The sequence below is a fragment of the Phascolarctos cinereus genome, unplaced genomic scaffold (genome assembly GCF_003287225.1).
Source record: "Phascolarctos cinereus isolate Bilbo 61053 unplaced genomic scaffold, phaCin_HiC Scaffold_4;HRSCAF=312, whole genome shotgun sequence".
Lineage (NCBI taxonomy): Eukaryota > Metazoa > Chordata > Mammalia > Diprotodontia > Phascolarctidae > Phascolarctos > Phascolarctos cinereus.
Genome location: NW_027555847.1, coordinates 102,362,031 through 102,382,578, shown reverse-complemented (window position 1 = coordinate 102,382,578; position 20,548 = coordinate 102,362,031). Strand labels below are relative to the sequence as shown.

The 20,548-nt window shown below is 35.3% G+C and overlaps 1 protein-coding gene across 2 annotated transcripts in view; it reads left to right on the top strand.

Annotated features, from left to right (window-relative positions):
* Positions 1–20,548, top strand: part of RAD23B (RAD23 nucleotide excision repair protein B) — a 98,521-nt gene that overhangs the window by 33,633 nt on the left and 44,340 nt on the right. For both annotated transcript variants that reach the window (XM_021002220.2, XM_021002221.2), the window contains exons 2-3: positions 10,275–10,356; positions 18,004–18,083. In XM_021002220.2, the coding sequence (XP_020857879.1) occupies positions 10,275–10,356; positions 18,004–18,083 (162 nt within the window). The remainder of the gene's footprint in view (positions 1–10,274; positions 10,357–18,003; positions 18,084–20,548) is intronic.

The window sequence follows — 20,548 nt, the reverse complement described above, 5'->3', positions numbered from 1 at the left end:
TACAAGTAATTATGAGATAATTAGGATAACTAGGTAAAAGAGGGAAGCATGAGAGGTAGGAGAGACCCAAAAGTTATGGAAGTTTACATGTTATATAAAGAACGTGTGTTATATTCTCTAGAATAGCATGCTATGCTTGTACAGTTTAGCTACGGAATGCTAGACTGGATTTAACCACGTTGCCTTCTAGTCTTTTGGGTCTTTTCCCCAATATTCACTCTCACCACCTACCACAAAATGAAGAAATGCTTAGCTATCTTGCAACCTGATGTTGAAGTCACGCACACACGTACAATATATATATATTTTTAGAGTGAGTTACATTTTCAGGTCCAAAATGAGAAGTAGCATGGAGACTGTGGAAAAAACAGTGGAGTCAAAGGCCGAATCCAGCTTCTTATGTTTTGCTACATATGTGACTGTGGGCAAGTCACTTAGCCTTCCTGGCCTCAGTCTCCTCAGCTGTAAAATGAGGGGGTTGGACTAGATGATCTCTGAGGTCTCTTCTAACTGATCCCCTCCAGCACCAAGTCGCTTGTGTGTGCCTTCTCCCTACTTTTACAAATACTTACGAAACCCTTAAGGAATATTTGCAGATGTGGACATCAGTGTTTCAAAATGGCATCACTTATTCCCAGCCCTATAATATTCTAGGCTTCTCAGTTTAATTGAAGTATGTATGCCCTGACCAGATTGAACTACTTTCTATTCATACCCATATTGTATGTACCCGTCTAGTACTGAGTGTTTTAGGTAAAGTACTAAGTGTTTAAAAGGTATCAAATACTTTGCAAGTTAAATGGAATAAAATAACATCAGAAAATATTTTTATGAGAGTAGTTTTTGTTAGTTCATTAAGTGTTTGACACATCTTAGTTTTATGCTGCATGTATGACTTAGAGCAGAGGTGTCTAAAATGTAGACCACATCACTCAGGCCCGTGATGCTTCTGAGTGCCACCTAAACTAGATTAAAATGCAATTGGGGAGTATTTAATAAAGTAAATAATACAATAAAACAGATAATACTGTATTTTAAAACTGCCAGTATCCTATCTTAATCCCCTTATGTAGGGGATCCCATTTCTTTGCTTTTTTAAAAATTTTAATTAATTTTATTGAATTATTAACAATCATTTCCATAAGCTTTTGAGTTTAAAATTTTTCTCCCCCTCTTTCTTCACCTCCCTCCCCAAGACGGCATGCAATCTGATATAGGCTATACATACACATTCCTATTAAACATATTTTCACATTAATAATGTTGTAAGTAAGAATTAGAATAGGAGGAACCAGCAGAAAGAGGAAACAAAACACAGCAGAAGAAAAATAATAGCTAATAATATGCTTTGATCTGCCTTCAAACTCCATAGTTCTTTTTCTGGTTGTGGATAGCATTTTCTATCCTGAGGCCTTTGGAGATGTCTTAGATCCTTGTACTGCTGAGAAGGGTTAAGTCTATCAATGTTAGTCATCGCACAATGTGGCTGTTACTGTGTACAATGTTTTTCTGGTTCTTCTCACTTCACTCAGCATCAAACCATACAAGTCTTTCCAGGTTTTTCTGAAGTCAGCCTTTTCATCATTTCTTATAGCACAATAGTATTCCATTACATTCATATACCACAAGTTATTCAGCCATTCCCCAATTGATGGGCATCCTCTCAATTTCCAATTCTTTGCCACCACAAAAAGAGCTCCTATGAATATTTTTGTACATGTGGGTCCTTTTCCCATTTGTATGATCTCTCTGGGATATAACTCTAGATGTGCTATTGATGGATCCAAGGCTATGCACATTTTTATAGCTCTTTGGGCATAGTTCCAAATTGCTCTCAAATGGCTGGATCATTTCACAACTCCACCAACAATGCGTTAGTGTTCCAGTTTTTCCACATCTTCTCCAACATTTATCATTTTCCTGTTTTGTCATGTTGGCCAATTTCATAGGTGTGATGTGGTGCCTCAGAAGTGTTTTGATTTGCGTTTCTCTAATCAACAGTGATTTAGAGTATTTTTTCATATAACTAGATGGCTTTAATTTCTTCATCTGAGGGCTGCCTGTTCATATCCTTTGACCATTTATCAATTGGGGCATGATTGTATTCTTATAAATTTGACTTAATTCTCTATATATTTTAGAAATGAAGCCTTTATCAGAAAGACTAGTTGTAAAAAATTGTTTCCCAGTTTTCTACCTTCCTTCTAATCTTGGTTACATTGGCTTTGTTTGCACAAAAACTTTTCAGTTTAATGTAATCAAAGTTATCCATTTTGCATTTTGTAATGTTCTCTATCTCCTGTTTGGTCATGAATTCTTCTCTCACAGGGTAAACTATTCCTTGCTCTCCCCTGTTTGCTTATAGTATTAGCCTTTATATCTAAATTATGAGCCCATTTTGACTTTATTTTGGTATATGGTGTGAGATTTTGGTCTAAGCCTAGTTTCTGCCATAGTCTTTTCCAGTTTTCCTAGCAGTTTTTGTCAAATAGTTCATATCCCAGAAGCTGGGGTCTTTGGGTTTATCAGACAGTAGATTACTGTAGTCATTGACTACTGTGTCTTCTATACCTAACCTATTCCACTGATCTACCACTCTGTCTCTTAGCCAGTACCAAGCAGTTTTGCTTCATAATACAATTTAAGATCTGGAATGGCTAGGCCACCTTCCCTGCATTTCTTTTCATTAGTTTCCTTGATATTCTGGACCTTTTGTTATTTAAATGAATCTTATTGCTTTTTCTAAATTTTTTGGTAATTTGATTGGTATGGCACTGAATAAGTAAATTAGCTTAGGTAGAATTGTCATTTTTATTATTTTAGCTCAGCCTACCCATAAGCAAATGATGTTTTTCAAATTATTTAGATCTGACTTTATTTGTGTGAAAACTGTTTTGTAATTGTGTTTGTGTAGTTTCTGGGTTTGTTTCTGGAGGTAGACGCCTTTTTATAATTTTATAATGTCTACAATAACTTTAAATGGAATTGCTCTACCTCTTGCTGTTGGGCTTTGTTGGTAATATGTAGAAATGCCGATGATTTATGTGGGTTTATTTTATAGCCTGCAACATTGCTAAAGTTGTTTATTATTTCAAGTAGGATCAACTAGGATTCTTCATCAAGTATTCTTCAAGTCTATCATCATATTATCTGCAGAGAGTGATAGCTTTGTTTCTTCTTTGCTTATTCTAATACCTTCAGTTTCTTTTACTCTTATTGCTAAAGGTAACGTTTCTAATACAAAATTGAACAACAGTAATGATAATGGACATCCTTGTTTCACCCCAGATCTTACTGGAAATGCTTCTAGCTTGTCCCAATTACATATGATACTTGCTGAAGGTTTTAGGTAGATACTATTTATTATTTTACGGAAGACTCCATTTACTCCTACGCTCTCTAGTGTTTTTAATAGGAATGGGTATTGTATTTTGTCAAAAGCCTTTTCTGCATCTATTGAGATGATCGTGTGGTTTCTGTTTTGTTGTTGATATGATCAATTATGCTGATACTTTCCCTAATATTGAACCAGCCCTGCATTCCTGGTATAAATCCTACTTGGTCATAGTGTGTTGTTGTTATTATTATTATTATTATTATTATTATTATTATTATTATTAATTTATTTTTAGTTTTCAGCATTCACTTCCACAGGATTTTGAGTTCGAAATTTTCTCCCCATCTCATCCCTCCCCCCACCCCAGGATGGCATGCATTCTAAATACCCCTTCCCCTAATCTGCCCTCCCTTCTGTGTCTCCCCCCCACTTCTCTTATCCCCTTCTATTTTCCTGTAGGGCAGGATAGATTTCTATACCTCATTTCCTGTATTTTTTATTTACCAATTAATGTGAAAACAGTTTTTTTAAACATGTGTTTTTAAAACTTTGGGTTCCAGATTTTCTCCCTTCCTCCTTCCCCACCTACCCTCATTGAAAAGGCAAGCAACTCGATACAGATTATACATGTGTAGTTATGTGAAACACTTCCATCGTAGCCATGTTGTGAAAAATTATATTTCCCTCAATCCTGTCCCATCCCCCATTTATTCTATTCTCTCTTTTAACTCTGTCGCTCCTCAGAAATGTTTACTTCTGATTACCCCCTCCCCCAATCTGCCCTCCCCTCTATCATTCCCCTGCTCTTTTGCCTTCTTCCTCCCGTATTTTCCTGTAGGGTAAGATAGATTTCCATAAAATAGTGTGTATGCTATTTCCTCCTTAAGTCAGATCTGATGAGAATAAGATTCACTCATTCCCTCTCACTTCCCCTATTTCCCATCTACTGTAAAAGTCTTTTCTGGTCTGTTTTATGTGAGATAATTTACCCTATTCTACCTCTCCCTTTCTCCTTCTCCCAGTGTAATCCTCTCTCACTCCTTAATTTTATTCTGCAGATATCACTCCTTCATTTTCAGCTCACCCTGTGCTCTTTATCTGTCTGTCTGTCTATCTATCTGTCTGTCTGTCTGTCTGTCTATCTATCTATCTACATATGGTTTTTTTCCCTCCAACTACCCTAATACTGACAAAGGTCTCATGAGTTATGAACATCATCTTTCCATGCAGGAATGTGAACAGTTCAGCCTTAATAAGTCTCTTATGATTTTTCTTCTCTGTTTACCTCTCCATGTTCTTCTTGAGTCTTGTATTAGAAAGTCAGATTTTCTATTCAGCTCTGGTCTTTTCATCAAGAATGCTGGAAAGTCTTCTATTTCATTGAATGTTCATTTTTTTACCCTGAAGGATTATACTCAGTTTTGCTGGGTAGGTGATTCTTGGCTGTAATCCTATCTCTTTTGCCTTCTAGAATATCATATTCCAAGCCCTGTGGTCCCTTAATGTAGAAGCTGCTAAATTCTATGTTATCATGATTGTTTTTCCACAATACTTGAATTGTTTCTTTCTGGCTACTTGCAATATTTTCTCCTTGACCTGAGAACTGTGGATTTTGGCTACAATATTCATAGTTTTCCTTTATGGATCTCTTTCAGGAGGTGATTGGTGGATTTTTTTCCATTTCTATTTGCCCTCTGGTTCTAGAACATCAGGGCAGTTTTCCTTGATAATTTCTTGAAAGATGATGTCTAGGCTCTTTTTTTGATCATGGCTTTCAGATAGTCCAATAATTTTTAAATTATCTGTCATGGATCTATTTTCCAGGTCAGTTGTTTTTCCAATGCGATAGTTCACATCGTTTTCTAATTTTTCATTCTTTGGATTTGTTTTGCAGTATCTTGATTTCTCATAAAGTCACTAGCTTACAATTGCCCCATTCTAATTTTTAAGGAAGTATTTTCTCCAGTAAGCTTTTGAACTTCCTTTTTCATTTAGCCAGTTTTGCTTTTTAGGGCATTCTTCTCATTGGCTTTTTGGACTTCTTTTGCCATTTGGGTTAGGCTGTTTTTTAAGGTGTTATTTTCTTCAGTATTTTTTTGAAGTCTACTGTAGCAAGCTGTTGACTTGTTTTTCATGATTTTCTTGCATCACTCTCATTTCTCTTCCCAGTTTTTCCTCTACTTCTTTTACTTGTTTCTCACGTAGTATATATTATTCTTGTGATAAGTTGCTGTAATCTTTTACTATTTTATTTAAAATTTTTCCATCTATATTCATTAGGGAAATTGGTCTATAATTTTCTTTCTCTGTTTTGACTCTTCCCAGTTTAGGTATCAGCACTATATTTGTATCATAAAAAGAATTTGGTAAGATTCCTTCTTCACCTATTTTCCCAAATGGTTTATATGGCATTGGAATTAATTGTTCTTTAAATGTTTGATAGAATTTGCTTGTCAATCCATCTGGTCCTGGAGATTTTTTCCTAGGGAGTTCATCAATGACTTGTTCAATTTCATTTTCTGAGATGGTGTTATTTAAGTATTTTACTTCCTCTTCTGTTAATCTGGGCAATTTATATTTTTGTAAATATGTATCCATTTCACTACGATTGTCATATTTATTGACATACAGTTGGGCAAAACAGTTCCTAATTGTTTTAATTTCCTCTTCCTTGATGGTGGATTCACCCTTTTCATTAGTTCAATAGTTTTCTTAATTTCAGTTTTCTTAATTTCTCCTTTGGTTTTCAATATTTCTAATTTGGTGTTTAATTGGGGATTTTTAATTTGGTCTTTTTCTATGTTTTTTAGTTGCATGCCCCATTCATTGATCTCCTCTTTTTCTATTTTATTCATGTAAGCATTTAGAGATATAAAACTTCCCCTAAGAACTGCTTTCACTGCATCCCATAAGTTTTGGTATGTTGTCTCATTATTGTCATTCTCTTGAATTGAAGTTGTTGATTGTTTCTATGATTTGTTGTTTGATCCAATCATTTTTTAGGATTAGATTATTTAGTTTCCAGTTATTTTTTAGTCTGTCTTTCCATGGCCCTTTATTACATGTATTTTTAGTGCATCGTGGTCTGAAAAAGGATGCTTTAATATTTCTGCCTTTCTGCATTTGATTGAGAGGTTTTTATGCCCTAATACATGGTCATTTTTTGTGTTACGTGCCATGTACTACTGAGAATAAAGTATATTCCTTTGTATCTCTATTCAGTTTTCTCCAGAGGTCTGTCATAGCTAATTTTTCTAGTATTCTGTTCACCTCCTTAACTTCTTATTTTGTGGTTAGATTTCTCTGGTTCAGAGAGGGAGAGGTTGAGGTCCCCCACTAGTGTGTAGTTTTGCTGTCTATTTCTTCCTGTAACTCCCTGAACTCTTCTAAGAATTTGGATGCTATACCATTTGGTGCATATGTGTTTAGTAATGATATTACTTCATTGTCTGTGGTGCCTTTTAACAGGATGTAGTTTCCTTCCTTATCTCTTTTGATAAGATCTATTTTTGCTTTTACTTTTTCTGAGATAGGGATTGCTACCCCTACTTTTTTTTTCTGTAGCTGAATCATAATACATTCTGCTCCAGCCTTTTAACCTGTGTGTTGCTCTTTTTCAGATGTGTTTCCTGTAAACAGCATATTGTGGGATTATGGTTTTTAATCCATTCTGCTATTCCCTTCCGTTTTATGGAATGAGTTCATCCCATTCACATTCACAGTTATGATTACAATCTGTGTATTTCTTCCTATCCTTTTTCCCCCCTGTTTATGCTTTTCTTTCTCCTTTCTCCTTTTCCCTTCTCACTAGTGTTTTGCTTTTGACCACCACCTCCCTCAGTCCCACCTCCCTTCTGTTAGCCCCTTCCCTTTTCTTCCCCTTTATCCTTACTACTTTTTCCCTCCCTTTTCTTTCCCCTTTTCCCTCTTACTGCCTATAGGGCAAGTTAGATTTCTATACCTAACTAATTATGTTATTCCCTTCTTGAGCCAAATCTGATGAGAGTAAGGTTCAAACAATGCTCATCTCCCTCCCTTCTTCCTTCTGCTATAATAGGTTTTTTTATGTCTTTTCCTGTAATATAATTTACCCTTGTCTGCCTCCTCCTTTCCTTTTCTCTTAGTACATTTTCTTAGATCAGATTAATCCATTTACTTGGATCCATTTAACCCACTTGATTAGATTTTTTTTTTATCATTACATCAAAGTCAACTTGTATTCACCCCCTTTATGTATACCCCTTTAATGTAGCTGTTATTAAATATAGTTTTCAAGAGTTACAAGTGTCATCGTCCCTTGTAGGAATGTTGCCCTTATTAACAACATGTTATATCTTTCTGTCCCATGTACCTTTTTATGTCTTTCTTGGGTCTTGTATTTGAAGATCAAATTTTCTGTTGAGCTCTGTTCTTTTTATCAGGAAGGTTTGGAAGTCCCCTATTTCATTGAATATCCATCTCCTCCCCTGAAAGATAATGCTCATTTTTGCTGGGTAGCTGATCCTTGGTTGTAATTCAAGCTCCTTTGCCTTACAGAATATCATGTTCCACGCCCTATGGTCTTTTAACATAGAAGCTGCAAGGTCCTGTGTAATCCTGACTGTGGTTCCATGATATTTAAATTGTTTCTTTCTGCCTGCTTGCAGTATTTTCTCTTTGACCTGGTAATTTTGGAATTTGGCTGCTATATCCCTTGGCATTTTCAATTTGGGATCTCTTTCAGGAGATGATGGGTGGGTTCTTTCTATGGCTATTTTACCTTCTGGTTCTAAGACCTCAGGGCAGTTTTCCTTTATGAGTTCCTGAAAGATACTTTCCAGACTCTTTTTTTCATGGTGATATTTCAGGTAGACCAGTAATTTTAAAATTGTCTCTCCTGGATCGATTTTCCAGGTCAGTTATTTTACCAATGAGGTATTTTACGGTTTCATCTACTTTTTCATTCTTTTGTTTGTTAGATTCTTGATCTCAGAGTCATTAGCTTCCATTTGCCCAATTCTAATTTTTAACACATTGTTTTCTTCTATTAGATTTTGTATCTCCTTCCCCATTTGGCCAATTGTGTTTTTTAGGGACTTGTTTTCTTCAGTGTACTTTTTTTTCCCATTGGTCAATTGTATTTTTTAAGGTCTTGTTTTCTACAGTTAATTTTTGTCCTTTTTCCAAACTATTGACTCTCTTGCATTCAATTTTTCTTCTACCTCTCTCATTTGACTTTTAAAGTCCTTCTTGAGTTCTTCTAAGAAGGCTTTTTGGGCTTCCGACCAGTTCATATTCCCATTTGAGGATCCAGATGTGGGTTTGTTGATAATGTTGTGCTCTTTAGAATTTCTGCCTTGATCTTCACTGTTCTCATAATATGAATCTATGGTGTGTTTCTTTTTGCTGATGGTGTTTGCTTATTTCCTGGCCTTTGAAGAGATTGAGCTCTCCTGCTGGGAAGCAGAGGGCACTGACTGAAGCTTCTTGTGTTGGGAGCCTAGGGCCTGGTCACTGGCTTTGTGTGCTGGGGCCTCAGATGTTGGCAGTTGGAGGCTGTAGGGTTCTGGCAGCTTACCTGGTGTTTGGCTGGAATCAGCAACACTGGAACTCCAGGGGTTGGATTGGGTTGTCTGGGTCCTGGACATTGCCTGCTTTTCCTGTCCTTTCACTTTCTTCAGCTCCTTTCAGATGGATGTTACAGGATGTTTAGGGCTCCTTGAAGCACTTCATAGAGTTTTGCTGAGGCACTGGGAGACTGCTGTAGAATGCTGAGGCATCTGGTGGTTTTCTCAGTTGGTTTCCACCAGTTCCCCCTCCCTCACTGAGGCACTCAGGGGTCCAGGTGTTGGTTTTTGCCTGCTCTGCCACCTGGGTTTCAGGATCTCCTCCTGGCATGCTGAGATAGGGATTTCCACTAGATTGCTGGGATGCCTCCCATTCAGTACTGCTCCCCTTCCTCCAGGGTAAGGGGGGCCTTTTCCATTAATCCCTCAAGCTACCTGGGCTACTGGACTGCTGTACCCCATCTTTCTTCTGCTTCACCTGTTCTAGGGTTTTCCTAGGGCTATATTTTCTGGGCTTTCAGAGGTTGATAAGGGAGGGTAAGAACGACTTACTTCTTACTCTGCCATATTGGCTCGTGGGATACCGTTTCCATTTGAGCTTGACACCACTGGCTTAGAGTGATGGCCTCAGATTACTGAACCTAATACTAGACTTTACTAAAAATGTGTAGTGTAACTCTAGTCAGCTTCTTTTCCTCCAAAATGACAGTGATCATATCTCAAAAGGTGGTTGTTAGAAGTGAATGAAGTTTTGATTTTCTTTTTTTTTTTTATGAAGATCTACCTTCTCACTCTCCAGCCTTTCCTTTATCTCCAATATGGCTACAGTAGTGTTTTCCCTTGTTTATAAAATGTGTAGTCAAACCAGAAAAATCCACATTGGCATATAAGTACTCTGGAACCGTGGTTGATTGTTGTATTGATCAAAATTGATTGTCTCTGTGATACTGTTGTTAATGCATAAATTGTTCTTGTGAATGAGGTTTGGAAAATACAAGGTCCTTTTCTGTCCCCTCTTATTCTGGAGCACATAATTCTGTTTGTTCTTTCACTACAGAAAGACTGGATATATTCAGGGAAAAGTATAAGGTTAATAACTTGGGTTTAGTCTTTGGTCAAAATCTTGCATATCAAACCTCAAATGCATTGCTTTTAGACCTAATTTTAGGAAGTTGTAGGAATCGGTTGTCAAAGAAACATTCTACTTTTGTAAAGTATGCTGTGTAACTAAAAATAATATGACTTTTCCATAAAACCACTTTAAAAATTCAGTCTTCTGTTACATTATTAAAAATGAAGTGAAGTAAATTTTTGTATCTTATAACTAATGCCACAATTCTGTACTCAGTTTGGGTAGATGCAAGGAAATTAACCGTTTGTTTTTCCTACAGGTTAAGGCACTGAAAGAGAAGATTGAATCTGAAAAGGGAAAGGATGCCTTTCCAGTAGCAGGCCAAAAATTAATTTATGCAGGTAATTAATTACATCCTATGAATTATTGATTACAACAGAAACAGTCTACAAGTTGTCTATATTAAGAATGGTTATCCTTAAAATAATCTTCTTTATAAGAATTGGCACATAGAAATAATAGTTTTAACACCAAAAAGCAATGCTTTTACAAATGGATATACTTTATTAGGGTTCAGTGTGCAACTCAGAAACTTTGAAACACCATTCTAATCCCTGCTATTACACAGTTTTGGATTGCAGGCGTTTTAGGATTTACCTCCTTTTAGAAGGCCTTTTCCTGTTATTTGCTACTGACATTGAAGCTTTAATTTTAATTTGATTTTACTTTTTGTCTCAGAAGTTTCTTTGCCTACTTCCTTTTTCTCCCACTTTTGTCTTCCATCCTTTTACCTGGTTGATACTTTGGAAAATACTGATTTAATATTTTAAGGATGGCAAAGAATATAGCATGTCTCCAAAGTCTTAGTGTGGCTTTAAGCTCTCAAGAGTTTTTTGGGACACCCTTTATATCACTTAATCATTATGGTGGCCTACTCTATAGAATTTTGGGACTTGGTTTCATTGAAAGGATTAAATAGCCCTCAGATGGCCTGTAGGCTACCTTTTCCAAATTTCTTGACTCCCCCAAGGTAAGCTCCGCTTTTGGTTTTCCCTTTGCTGTTCTCCAGGAGGGAAACAAAGACTTTTTCTCAGAATCTGGTAAGAATATATAACATGAACCTTGGTGGACAAATGATGATGATAACAAGGGAGGATTGCATTAAGAGAAGTACAAGACCACGAATTGTATTCTCCTTTTTCTATTCCTTTTGTTCTTTTTAGCTGTATGGTTCCTTGCCATGAGAATCTCTGTCTGGAGTTTTCTTTTCTTTCTGAGACAATGAAGACTAAGAACCAACAAAAGAAACAAAATCATATAATGAATTCTTTGGTACAAAATACTAAAACTGTTAACTTTAAAATGGGCCTGAACATAACAGCAATACTGTAGCCAGAAAAAAAATTTGCAGACTAGTTATAAAAAAACACTTATGAATTGCCTAAATATTTAATACACCCAAATGTGGCCTTTGGGAAAAAAATCAGCATGTTGACTAATTTTTAGGATGAAAAACTTTTTTAAAGCTTATTTATAAACATGAGAGAGGTCAGATCATTAAAAAAAAAAGCCAGCAGCCTGTTTATCTTTTTTTGTATGTCACAGCTAAATTCACATTACCTTAACTCATTTGGTTGAACCTCTTATCTTCTGATGCACTCAATTCTACTTGGAAACATTAAGAGAAGGCTCTTGTATGATTGTGCTTTAATGTGTTTTGTATACCCTGCCTCTAGCCTTCAGTAATAAGTGAGATGTTATTCCTAGTTCCCTTCCTGCTTGCCTTTGTCAAGACAGGTCTCTTCAGCACCTGCAGACCCTGTCCAGTTCAACTGACCAACTTTCATAGTAGAATTATTTTGTTTATATTTAATATTCCTTTCAATAAGTTATACTTATAGTTTCCCTTATCCTATATGCTTTTTTTCTTTCAAAGAACTTTCACTGTAGAGATGTGGCCTATATTTAGGAGCAACCTATATTCAGTAGATTTTTTAGAAAATCTAAACCCATGCTTTCATTAGGGTAAGAAATTTCTGTCAGTAGAAAATTCCCTCTGCCAGTCAATATTTGGTAACTGCTCTGCAGCTTTGTCTTAGAGAATTACCCAGGGCACTTGATACCCCCTTGCTACACAGCATGTCAGAGGTGGTAATTGAACTTAGTTCTTCCTGACTGTGAGGCTAGTTCTCCCTACTGTACCAGTCTCCTGCTCACATTCAGTAGTATCAAGCATTGTGTGTTTCTCTTTGTTTACACAAAATCATTTTAAAAATATATATTATTTTATTTTATCCCTAAAAACAACTATGTGTAACAAGTAGAAAGATATACATGTAGAGAAACGGAGGCATAGAAAGTTAAGTAACTTGCGCATCTTACATGCCTAGCTAGCGGCAGATTTGGAATTAGCATCCAGTTCTGAGAGGTAGCAGCATGGCATAATAGATAGAATTTTGGACTTGTAGTTAGGAAACCCTGATTCTCACCTTAGAAACTTAATTGTGTGAGTGTGAACAAGATATCTTACTTGTACGAGCTATAAAATGAAAAAAATAAAATTATCAACTTCACAAAGTCATTATGAAGAAATCAATGTATAAACTTCACTGTATACATTATTTTTATTGTACTTCTGGTTCTGCTTTTTCTTGTCTTTAAACCTATTAAGTAGTATACGTAAAATTATCTGTACTGTACATAGTGAGTATATTAAATACCATTTAACTTAGAGGTAAGAGTGCTGTATGTTTTATCATTACTGGTTTTATCCATTTTAAATGACCTTAAGCACTCTGCTTATAGCAGTCTCCATGTGCTTTTGTTCACTTTTGCGGAGCTCTAAGGTCATTGTAATTAAAGATCTTATACTTGAAATATGACAGCTTATTCTTCAAAACTGCAGTGATAAATTCAGATCTAGTCTTTCATCCTGAAGGTCTCCTTCTCTTATGTGAGCTGGTTTTTACTGTTTAGATCTTATTTAGTTCCAGGAGTTTGAATTTTTAGTTTGTTGGATCTTCTGCTATTGCAGATTTGAGTATGTCTGTCTAAAACCGATGATTACATCTTTTTCAGTGGAACACTAACATTTGTTGATTGTTTTGGAATATAGTTGAAAGAAATAGGTAATGGATTTTGAGTTGAATAATGGATTCACTGGCATCAACGTAATATTATCTGTACCTTTCTAATATTGAAGGCAAAACTTTCAGAAAGTCCAAAAAAGTTTCTTGTTCATTTTAAAAATAAAACACGGAAGCAAGTGAAGATCTGAAGAATATTTTAAAAATAAAAAAAATTTTTTTCAAGTGTTATGAACTTTAATGGCTACTAAAAATAAATTGGCATTTGGGTATATACCTTAAAGGAATTATGTACATGTTAAGTCTTTTTTTTTTTTAAGCATATTTTCCCTCTAAATGTAGCCCCTAAGAAGTTGAGTATGCCCCAGACATGCCTATTTTTTCCTAATAAGCTTCTATAATCTTATCTGTGAATCTGTTGATAGTGCTAGTTTGTATCTTTTCAAAGTAATAAGGTCTATGGTATAAAGTCATTTAAAAGAAATTATTCTGTAGGTACTCTGAGGTTTTAGGTGATCTCTTGGGTGTTTTCCCAAGATTTTCGGCACAAATCATTCAGTCCATCAGTGCTTTTGAAGGGTTTTTTATAGATGTCACTCCTGTGTTTTGAACTTTTGGCTTTCTGAAACACATCAACTTTTTCACTCCATCTGTACAAAAATTGTAGTTCAAAGGATACTTCATTTATAGATCTCTTATAAATATGTAGCTTAAATTGCATATTTTTCCCCCTTTTTTTAAACTTTGTGTGTGTGTGTGTGTGTGTGTGTTAAATTACTTTCAAAGGTTGTTAGGAACCCCAAAAGGCCACTTGTTTCAAACTTCTAAACAAAAAGAGCACCAAAAATTTGAATTTCCAGACTTTATTTTGAAAACCTCCAATGGGGCAGCTCATTCCACTTGAAGAATACACTAACAGGGAAGTGGTTTTTGGTTTTTGTTTTCCCTTTAAATTAAACCTAAATCTGTCCTTTTGTGGCTTTTGTCCTTTGTTCCTAGGTCTTTACTGATCTCAAGCAGAATAAATTTAATTCCATTCTGTATGAGAGCCCTTCAAAGGACAACTCTTTTATCCTTTTCCCCACCTTTTAGTGTTTTCTTCTTCAGACAAAATATCTATTCTTTCCACTTTCTCACAGTTAAGAGGGGATTCTTGTTTTAAGTGTAGATTGCCCTCGATGGCTTCTGAAGCCCTTTTCTTAGTTTCTGTGATTATATGCAAAAAGGAGCTTCGTCCTAATCTCGTTGTTGAACCTTGGAAGTATAGGGCTATATCAGTAGACTAGAGAAATAGTCAATAATGAGGGTAATAATAGAATAGGAAAAGTAGTTCAACTTAATTCTTCTTTTACTTTCTGCTATTAAAGGCTTGGAGAGAATCTTCCTCCACTTGAAAAGATTCATCTACCGCTTTTTCTTAGGAAGTGATAGATTTTGCTTTTGGCTTAACTTTTCATTTTAGGAGAAACATTAGCTTCTAATTAAGTGGGAAGAAAGAGAACCTTTATTGATACTACCTTTGGCTATTGCACTGGGCAGATTCTTTATGTGTTTGGGGACATATGTTGGACAACTTAAAGGTTTGTTTTTTTTTTTTTAGCAAAAGTTTATTTACTCTTTAGTCCATTTCACTCTTGCCTGAAGTTCTGATATATCACAGAATATTTTTATTCACGTTGTTGAGTAAATGAAAGAACAGGAGTAAATTAATATTTAAGACATTGTCAGTTACCCTATTATTTGGAATAGTTTAATGGCCAACTTTCAATTGTTTTTGGTGGTATGTGCCTGGAACAATATGCCTGAAATTTGAAGATATTTATAAAGTGTTATTGTAGCTTTCTGTTTCGACTTTTTATTCTTAAGACCATCTTAACCACACTATCAGGAAGCAATAAAGTCAATGAATTGTATTTCATTTCTTTTCTCATATGCTATTAATAACAATACAATAAGATCCTATTTTTATCTACTTTTTGCTTTTTGGTGAGGCAATCAGGGTTAAGTGACTTGCCCAGGTTCACACAGCTAGTAAGTGTCAAGTGTCTGAGGTCAGATTCAAACTCAGGTCCTCCTGACTCCAAGGCCAGAGCTCTATCCACCGAGCCACCTAGATGCCCCTACCGTTTGTTTTTTTTTTTTTAACAGAAACGCTAAGTCAAAGTTGTGAAGAAAATATTTAAATAATCCTTAAGATTTCTATGTATTTTTTACTGAGGCATTTTCTATTATTAAATAATTAAGGAAAAAGGACACAGAATGTTAAAAGCCAGAAAGGACCTTCCTTAGAAGCTCATAATGTCCAGCCCATCGTTTTCTAGATTATAGATTCTCCTAGAAAGGACCTTAAAGTTCTTCTCGGCCAACTCTTTAATTTTATGTGTAAAGAATTCTCCTTCTGTCCTAATTCTTTGTAAAAATTAAATTTATTCATGTTTTGTAATGGTTAAAGTAAAAAAAGAAAGAATTACATGTCTTTAAGCAAATAAGGAATTTATTTTCCAAGCTTTGGCAAGTCGTAGGTTATGTATTGCTTTAAAAAAACAAAACAAAATTTGTAAAGTGCTAAGACCTAAGTGAAAAGCTCTAAATTGGTATTACTCATTGATTAGAGTTCACCAGAAGAATAACAAGTTCCCTTGGGTGAAATTACTGAAAAATGCATTATTTTTATGGTAAATGTGATTTTGTATCTTTTTAAAAAACAAATTTTATACTAATTAAGCCAAAATAAGCAAGTATAATAAAATATCAAAAGAAAAGACTTTGATTCTCTTTTTTAAAAGCATACATTCAGAAAATCAAACTAGATAGTACTGCTTTTAAATTAGACACTGCTTTTATGCCATGATATTCTTTCCTAAAATCAACATTTCTGTTAGTTTGCCTCTAAACTATCATGGGAGTTTTTAATTTGGTTGCATTGTTTCAACTTGTATCCTCCAAAATGGACATTGCATTGTAGGAAATAATATAAAAATTAGTTTATGGAATTACAGAATATTAGGTCTGGAAGGGTCCTTAAAGATAATTAGATCGTGTTGGACATAAACCATATGCATATTATCGAAAGGATGATAACATTAAGTATGAATTTTGACTAATTTGCTTATAGGTCCTCTTCCATCTCTGAAATTCTATAAAGTTAACAAAATCTTGTTGAACTTCATTATTTTGTAGGTAAAGAAACTAAGACTCAGAGAAGCCGAGTAGCTCAAGTTTATAAGATAGTAACTGGTATAGCCAAGTTTTGAATCCAAGACTTCTGACTGATTCCAGTCCAGTACTCTATACACTGTACTGTCTTACTGGGTGCTGTTCTGATACCAATCAAATCTTAAAAATTAAAAATAAAAAACAGAATTATAGAGGATGCCACCAATACGTTGGTCGGATCCTCTACAGAGGTTTTATAGCTACTACATTGCTAACTGATTACTTGAATTAGAAGTGTGTAAATGGTTTCTGATTTGACCTGTTCATGTTAGGCTAATTTAAAATGAAATTTTTGACACAGTGCTTTGCACCTCTAAGGTATATATTTTTTGTGGTCATATAGCCATAGATTTGCCATAGATTTGGAAGAGGGAAGGACCTAGTGCTCATCTAGTCCAACTTTATAGAGAAGGAAACTCTGAGTCAAGAGAAGTTATCTGGCTTGCCTAAGATCCCACAGGTAGTAAATAGCAGGGCTAGGATTCAGACTCAGGTTCTCCAGCTCCAAATTCCACATTCTGTACCCTAATGCCTTCCATGAAGTGTTTTTTTTTTTTAAGATTTTAAACTTTGCTTGAAAATATCTTTTTGTTTTTGCCAGTAAATCCAAAGTAATTTGAGGAAAGCAGGGGTTTGGGGAGGCAGACAGGATACATTGGTAAAAACTTTCTGGGGGAGCTAATACCTAAGATATGTTTTGGAGAAAGCCAATAATGATTTGATGAGAGGAAATATAACAGAGTTCTGTATAAAAGACAGAACATTTAGGTCAATTCAGTTCTGGCTACCTTAGGAGCATTGATCCTTCATAGTTTTTGAACTGGTATTAACAGCCTCCATTTAGGATGTGGGTGACAAGTGTTAGGGATACAGCTACATGAAGAAAGCCAAACTAATTTGTACTAACATAGTAATTATATCTTTGCATTGGAGAGAGAAATTGGATTAGATTATCAGTAAAACACAAAGAATCTAATTTATTTTAATATTAAAATAGGAATGTGTTTTGTAGGGAGTGAGGAAGGTTGGGTATAATAAGGCTGGCCACTCTGTTCCCAGTAATCTTAAATATAATAGGGTAAAAAGCCCATAGATTAGTTTTAGCCCAAACCATTTTGCTTGGCACCATTTGGTGAGATATTTGAGTTTGGGGTCTTGTCCCTGTTGTAGCTTAATGGCAGTGCAGGAGCAAAAATGAAACTATCATTAGCTTAATCATTAATCAACATTTATATCTCTTGTCTATATGGCAAACTTGCACATAAATAATTTACATAAATTATATTGAAGTTGTGGATCTGACAGTATTCATTAATGCCATATTTGTGGTTTTGTCCATCTTAAAAAGGAGAGTTTGTAGAAGTTTCCCCCCCTCCTTTGTATGCTATAGTTCACTTAGGAAGTTAGAAATTATTGAATAGTTTCTTCTGTGCCTCTATTTTTGTTAGTCTGGGATAGAAGAAGTTAAGAACCGTAATGTAGAGAAAAGTATATGAAATTTTGATTAAGGGATAGTTTAGGGCAGCAAGTGTTAGATGCTCTTTGAATTCCCTACCCGAGCCCAAAATTTAAATGTTTGAGGTTGTTGGGTATCATTCATGTCAGTCAATATTTAAAGACTTTTCAATAAATTGTGCTTGTATTGTATATGCCTTTTTAATCATTTGGACTAACCTGCTTAGTCAGCTTTAACATAAGTAAGGTAAACTATTCATTTACTTCATTGAATTTCTTTTAATTCACTAGGCAAAATCCTCAATGATGATACTGCTCTCAAAGAGTACAAAATTGATGAGAAGAACTTTGTGGTGGTTATGGTGACAAAAGTAAGTTTTGACCTATTATTTTGTGTGTGAGTATGCTACGTATGTGTATAAAATTAATCTAAATCCTTCAGTATTATTCCACAGGTAAACATACAGGTGACACCATTTGTTGGGCAGGAGAACACAGGAAGGCTTCTAACACTAACAGGTTCACTCTAACATAGGTTCACTTTTTGATCTGGTCAGACAGGAAGACAGCTTCAGAGGGGTTAAATAAGCTTACTTTATTCTAATCTAGCCTTCTCAAAAGGAGTTGCTGATAATAGGAGCTCCAACTCCTACACCATTCCCTAACCACTCTTTGGGGGGGGGGGTGGCAGGGCCCGAATGATTGGAGCTACGACTACCAGTCCCCTAAGCCTCAGTGGGGGCTGGTTGAGGCAAACAGAGATTCCCCGCAAGCCTTGATGGGGGCCAATCAAGGCAGGTACGTACATTCCTCTGTGCATTACCCAAATCCCAAAATGGGTTCTCCACTCGCTGACCAGTGCCAACTTTGTTTGTAAGGCAACAGACAAAGAAGGCATCTTGCCAACCTTAAGTTTCCAGGTTAACTTTAGCAATATTGTCATTCAGCACAAGCATAGTAAATATCACATATCATCCCTATGTCTCACTGTGCAAGAGTGGTGGAGAAGTTTTCAACCATAATTCATGGGAAATATTATCTAAGATCCTGGAACTATTATATAAAAAGGAATAAACAATCCCACTTACACATCCTAAAATTCACCTTACTTACACCTTTATTCATTATAAATGAGCATAATAAAGCCGTAGATATGTCACAGATTATAACAATTTACACCAGAGTGATAATACAGTTAATGATTTTACATATTTACAGTTAGTGTTACTGCCTTGGCAAATCTTCTGAGGTCATGGATTTTGCTAAAATAGAGGAATTTGCTGTATAGCCATGAAAAGGGTAAGCTTATAAAAATTGGGACACGTGTGCTTTATTTTGAAATTAGCAGGTCACATTAAAGAATCAGCTTAAATCATATTTAATTGTCTCATTAATTCTTAAAGACAAAAAGCTTCATGTTCTCTAGTCAGTGAGAATAACAACAAAGCAAATTGCATCCAAAATGGGAACTAAGAGCTAGTAGACAAAAGAAATTAGCAAACAGGATATTTAAGTCTTAGATGAGAAAATTATGATTTAATGGATTTAACATCAAGGAAAAACTAGATTCATTTAAAGAAAAATTTTCCATAAAACAGAGGGCCCCCAACACTTCTCTTTTCTCAGGGATGAACAAAAAATTGGAATTTATGTGGAGATAGTGTTCATACTCTTTATTTGGAGAAAATAGGTCTCCAAAGCACTGGCAAACGCTCTAATCAGAGGGGAAAAAAAAAGATTGATGGAGGTCTTTGGGGTAAAAGAAATGTAATTGTTTAAGGGAGAGGAAATGGGTTAAAATTTAAAATTGTTTTGCAGGGTATATAGCAGAGTTTAAGCTGAAAATTTTGTCATTGAATACTTGTAACATCAGTTTTGAGTGCAGTGTAACATTTCCATGTAATGTAGTTCATAATTATGGATCTAGTTCAGAACCATATTAACAAATTGATTTTGTTGTGTTCATGTACATATCCATTAAATACTATTAAGTTTTAAGAAAAGAGAATATATTGTGGGGCAGACTTCTTAGGTGGGAGTAACATTTTTTATAGGCATGTCCTAAATTACTGTATTCATTTCCACAAAGATTTTTTTAAAGGCCAACTATGTGCAGAGTGCTGTGGTAGGCTGCTTTGAGAGACAGAAAGTTTAAATAAGACAGTTTCTGCCATCATAACATTTTAATTTAGTAGCATATTGGGTTTTCCCTCCCGTTTTGTATTGTATTACAATTCCTCATCTGTCTGGGATTCAGGTATTTACAACTCCACTCGTCTGTGTGACACCTTGAACTGTGAAATAAATGAAAAATCTCTCTTAATATCCAGATACATGGCAAAATAAAAACAAAAGCTGCTTACTAAAAGCTTGGTTTGTTCATAAGAGAGAATATACTTTTAATTCTTAATTTACATACACTATAAAAGTTAGTTATATGTTTTGCAAAACAACCAATTGGAAAGGAAAGGAGTTGCCAGTAGCAGAGGAATTTAGAGCTGAAGCTACATCCCAAGGAAAGAGATTTGGAGGGGTTGGGGAGAAGTGAGAGGGACATCTGGATCTGTGATTTAAAGGGAAACTCTACCTCTATTGTGCAAGTTGCCAACCCCGCTGTAACTCATCGGCTTAAAACATTAAAAAGTTAAGTAACTTGCACTCGGTCACAAAGCTAGCATATATATGAGGCAGCACTTGAACAACTTCACTCCAGGGCTGGAGTGAGCAAGGTACAGAAGAAAGAACACAGAATTTGGAGGGAGGCTGTAGGTTCATATCCCACTGCGTGACTTTGAGTGGCACATGAGTCTTGTAAGTTCCACATCTGTAAAATGAA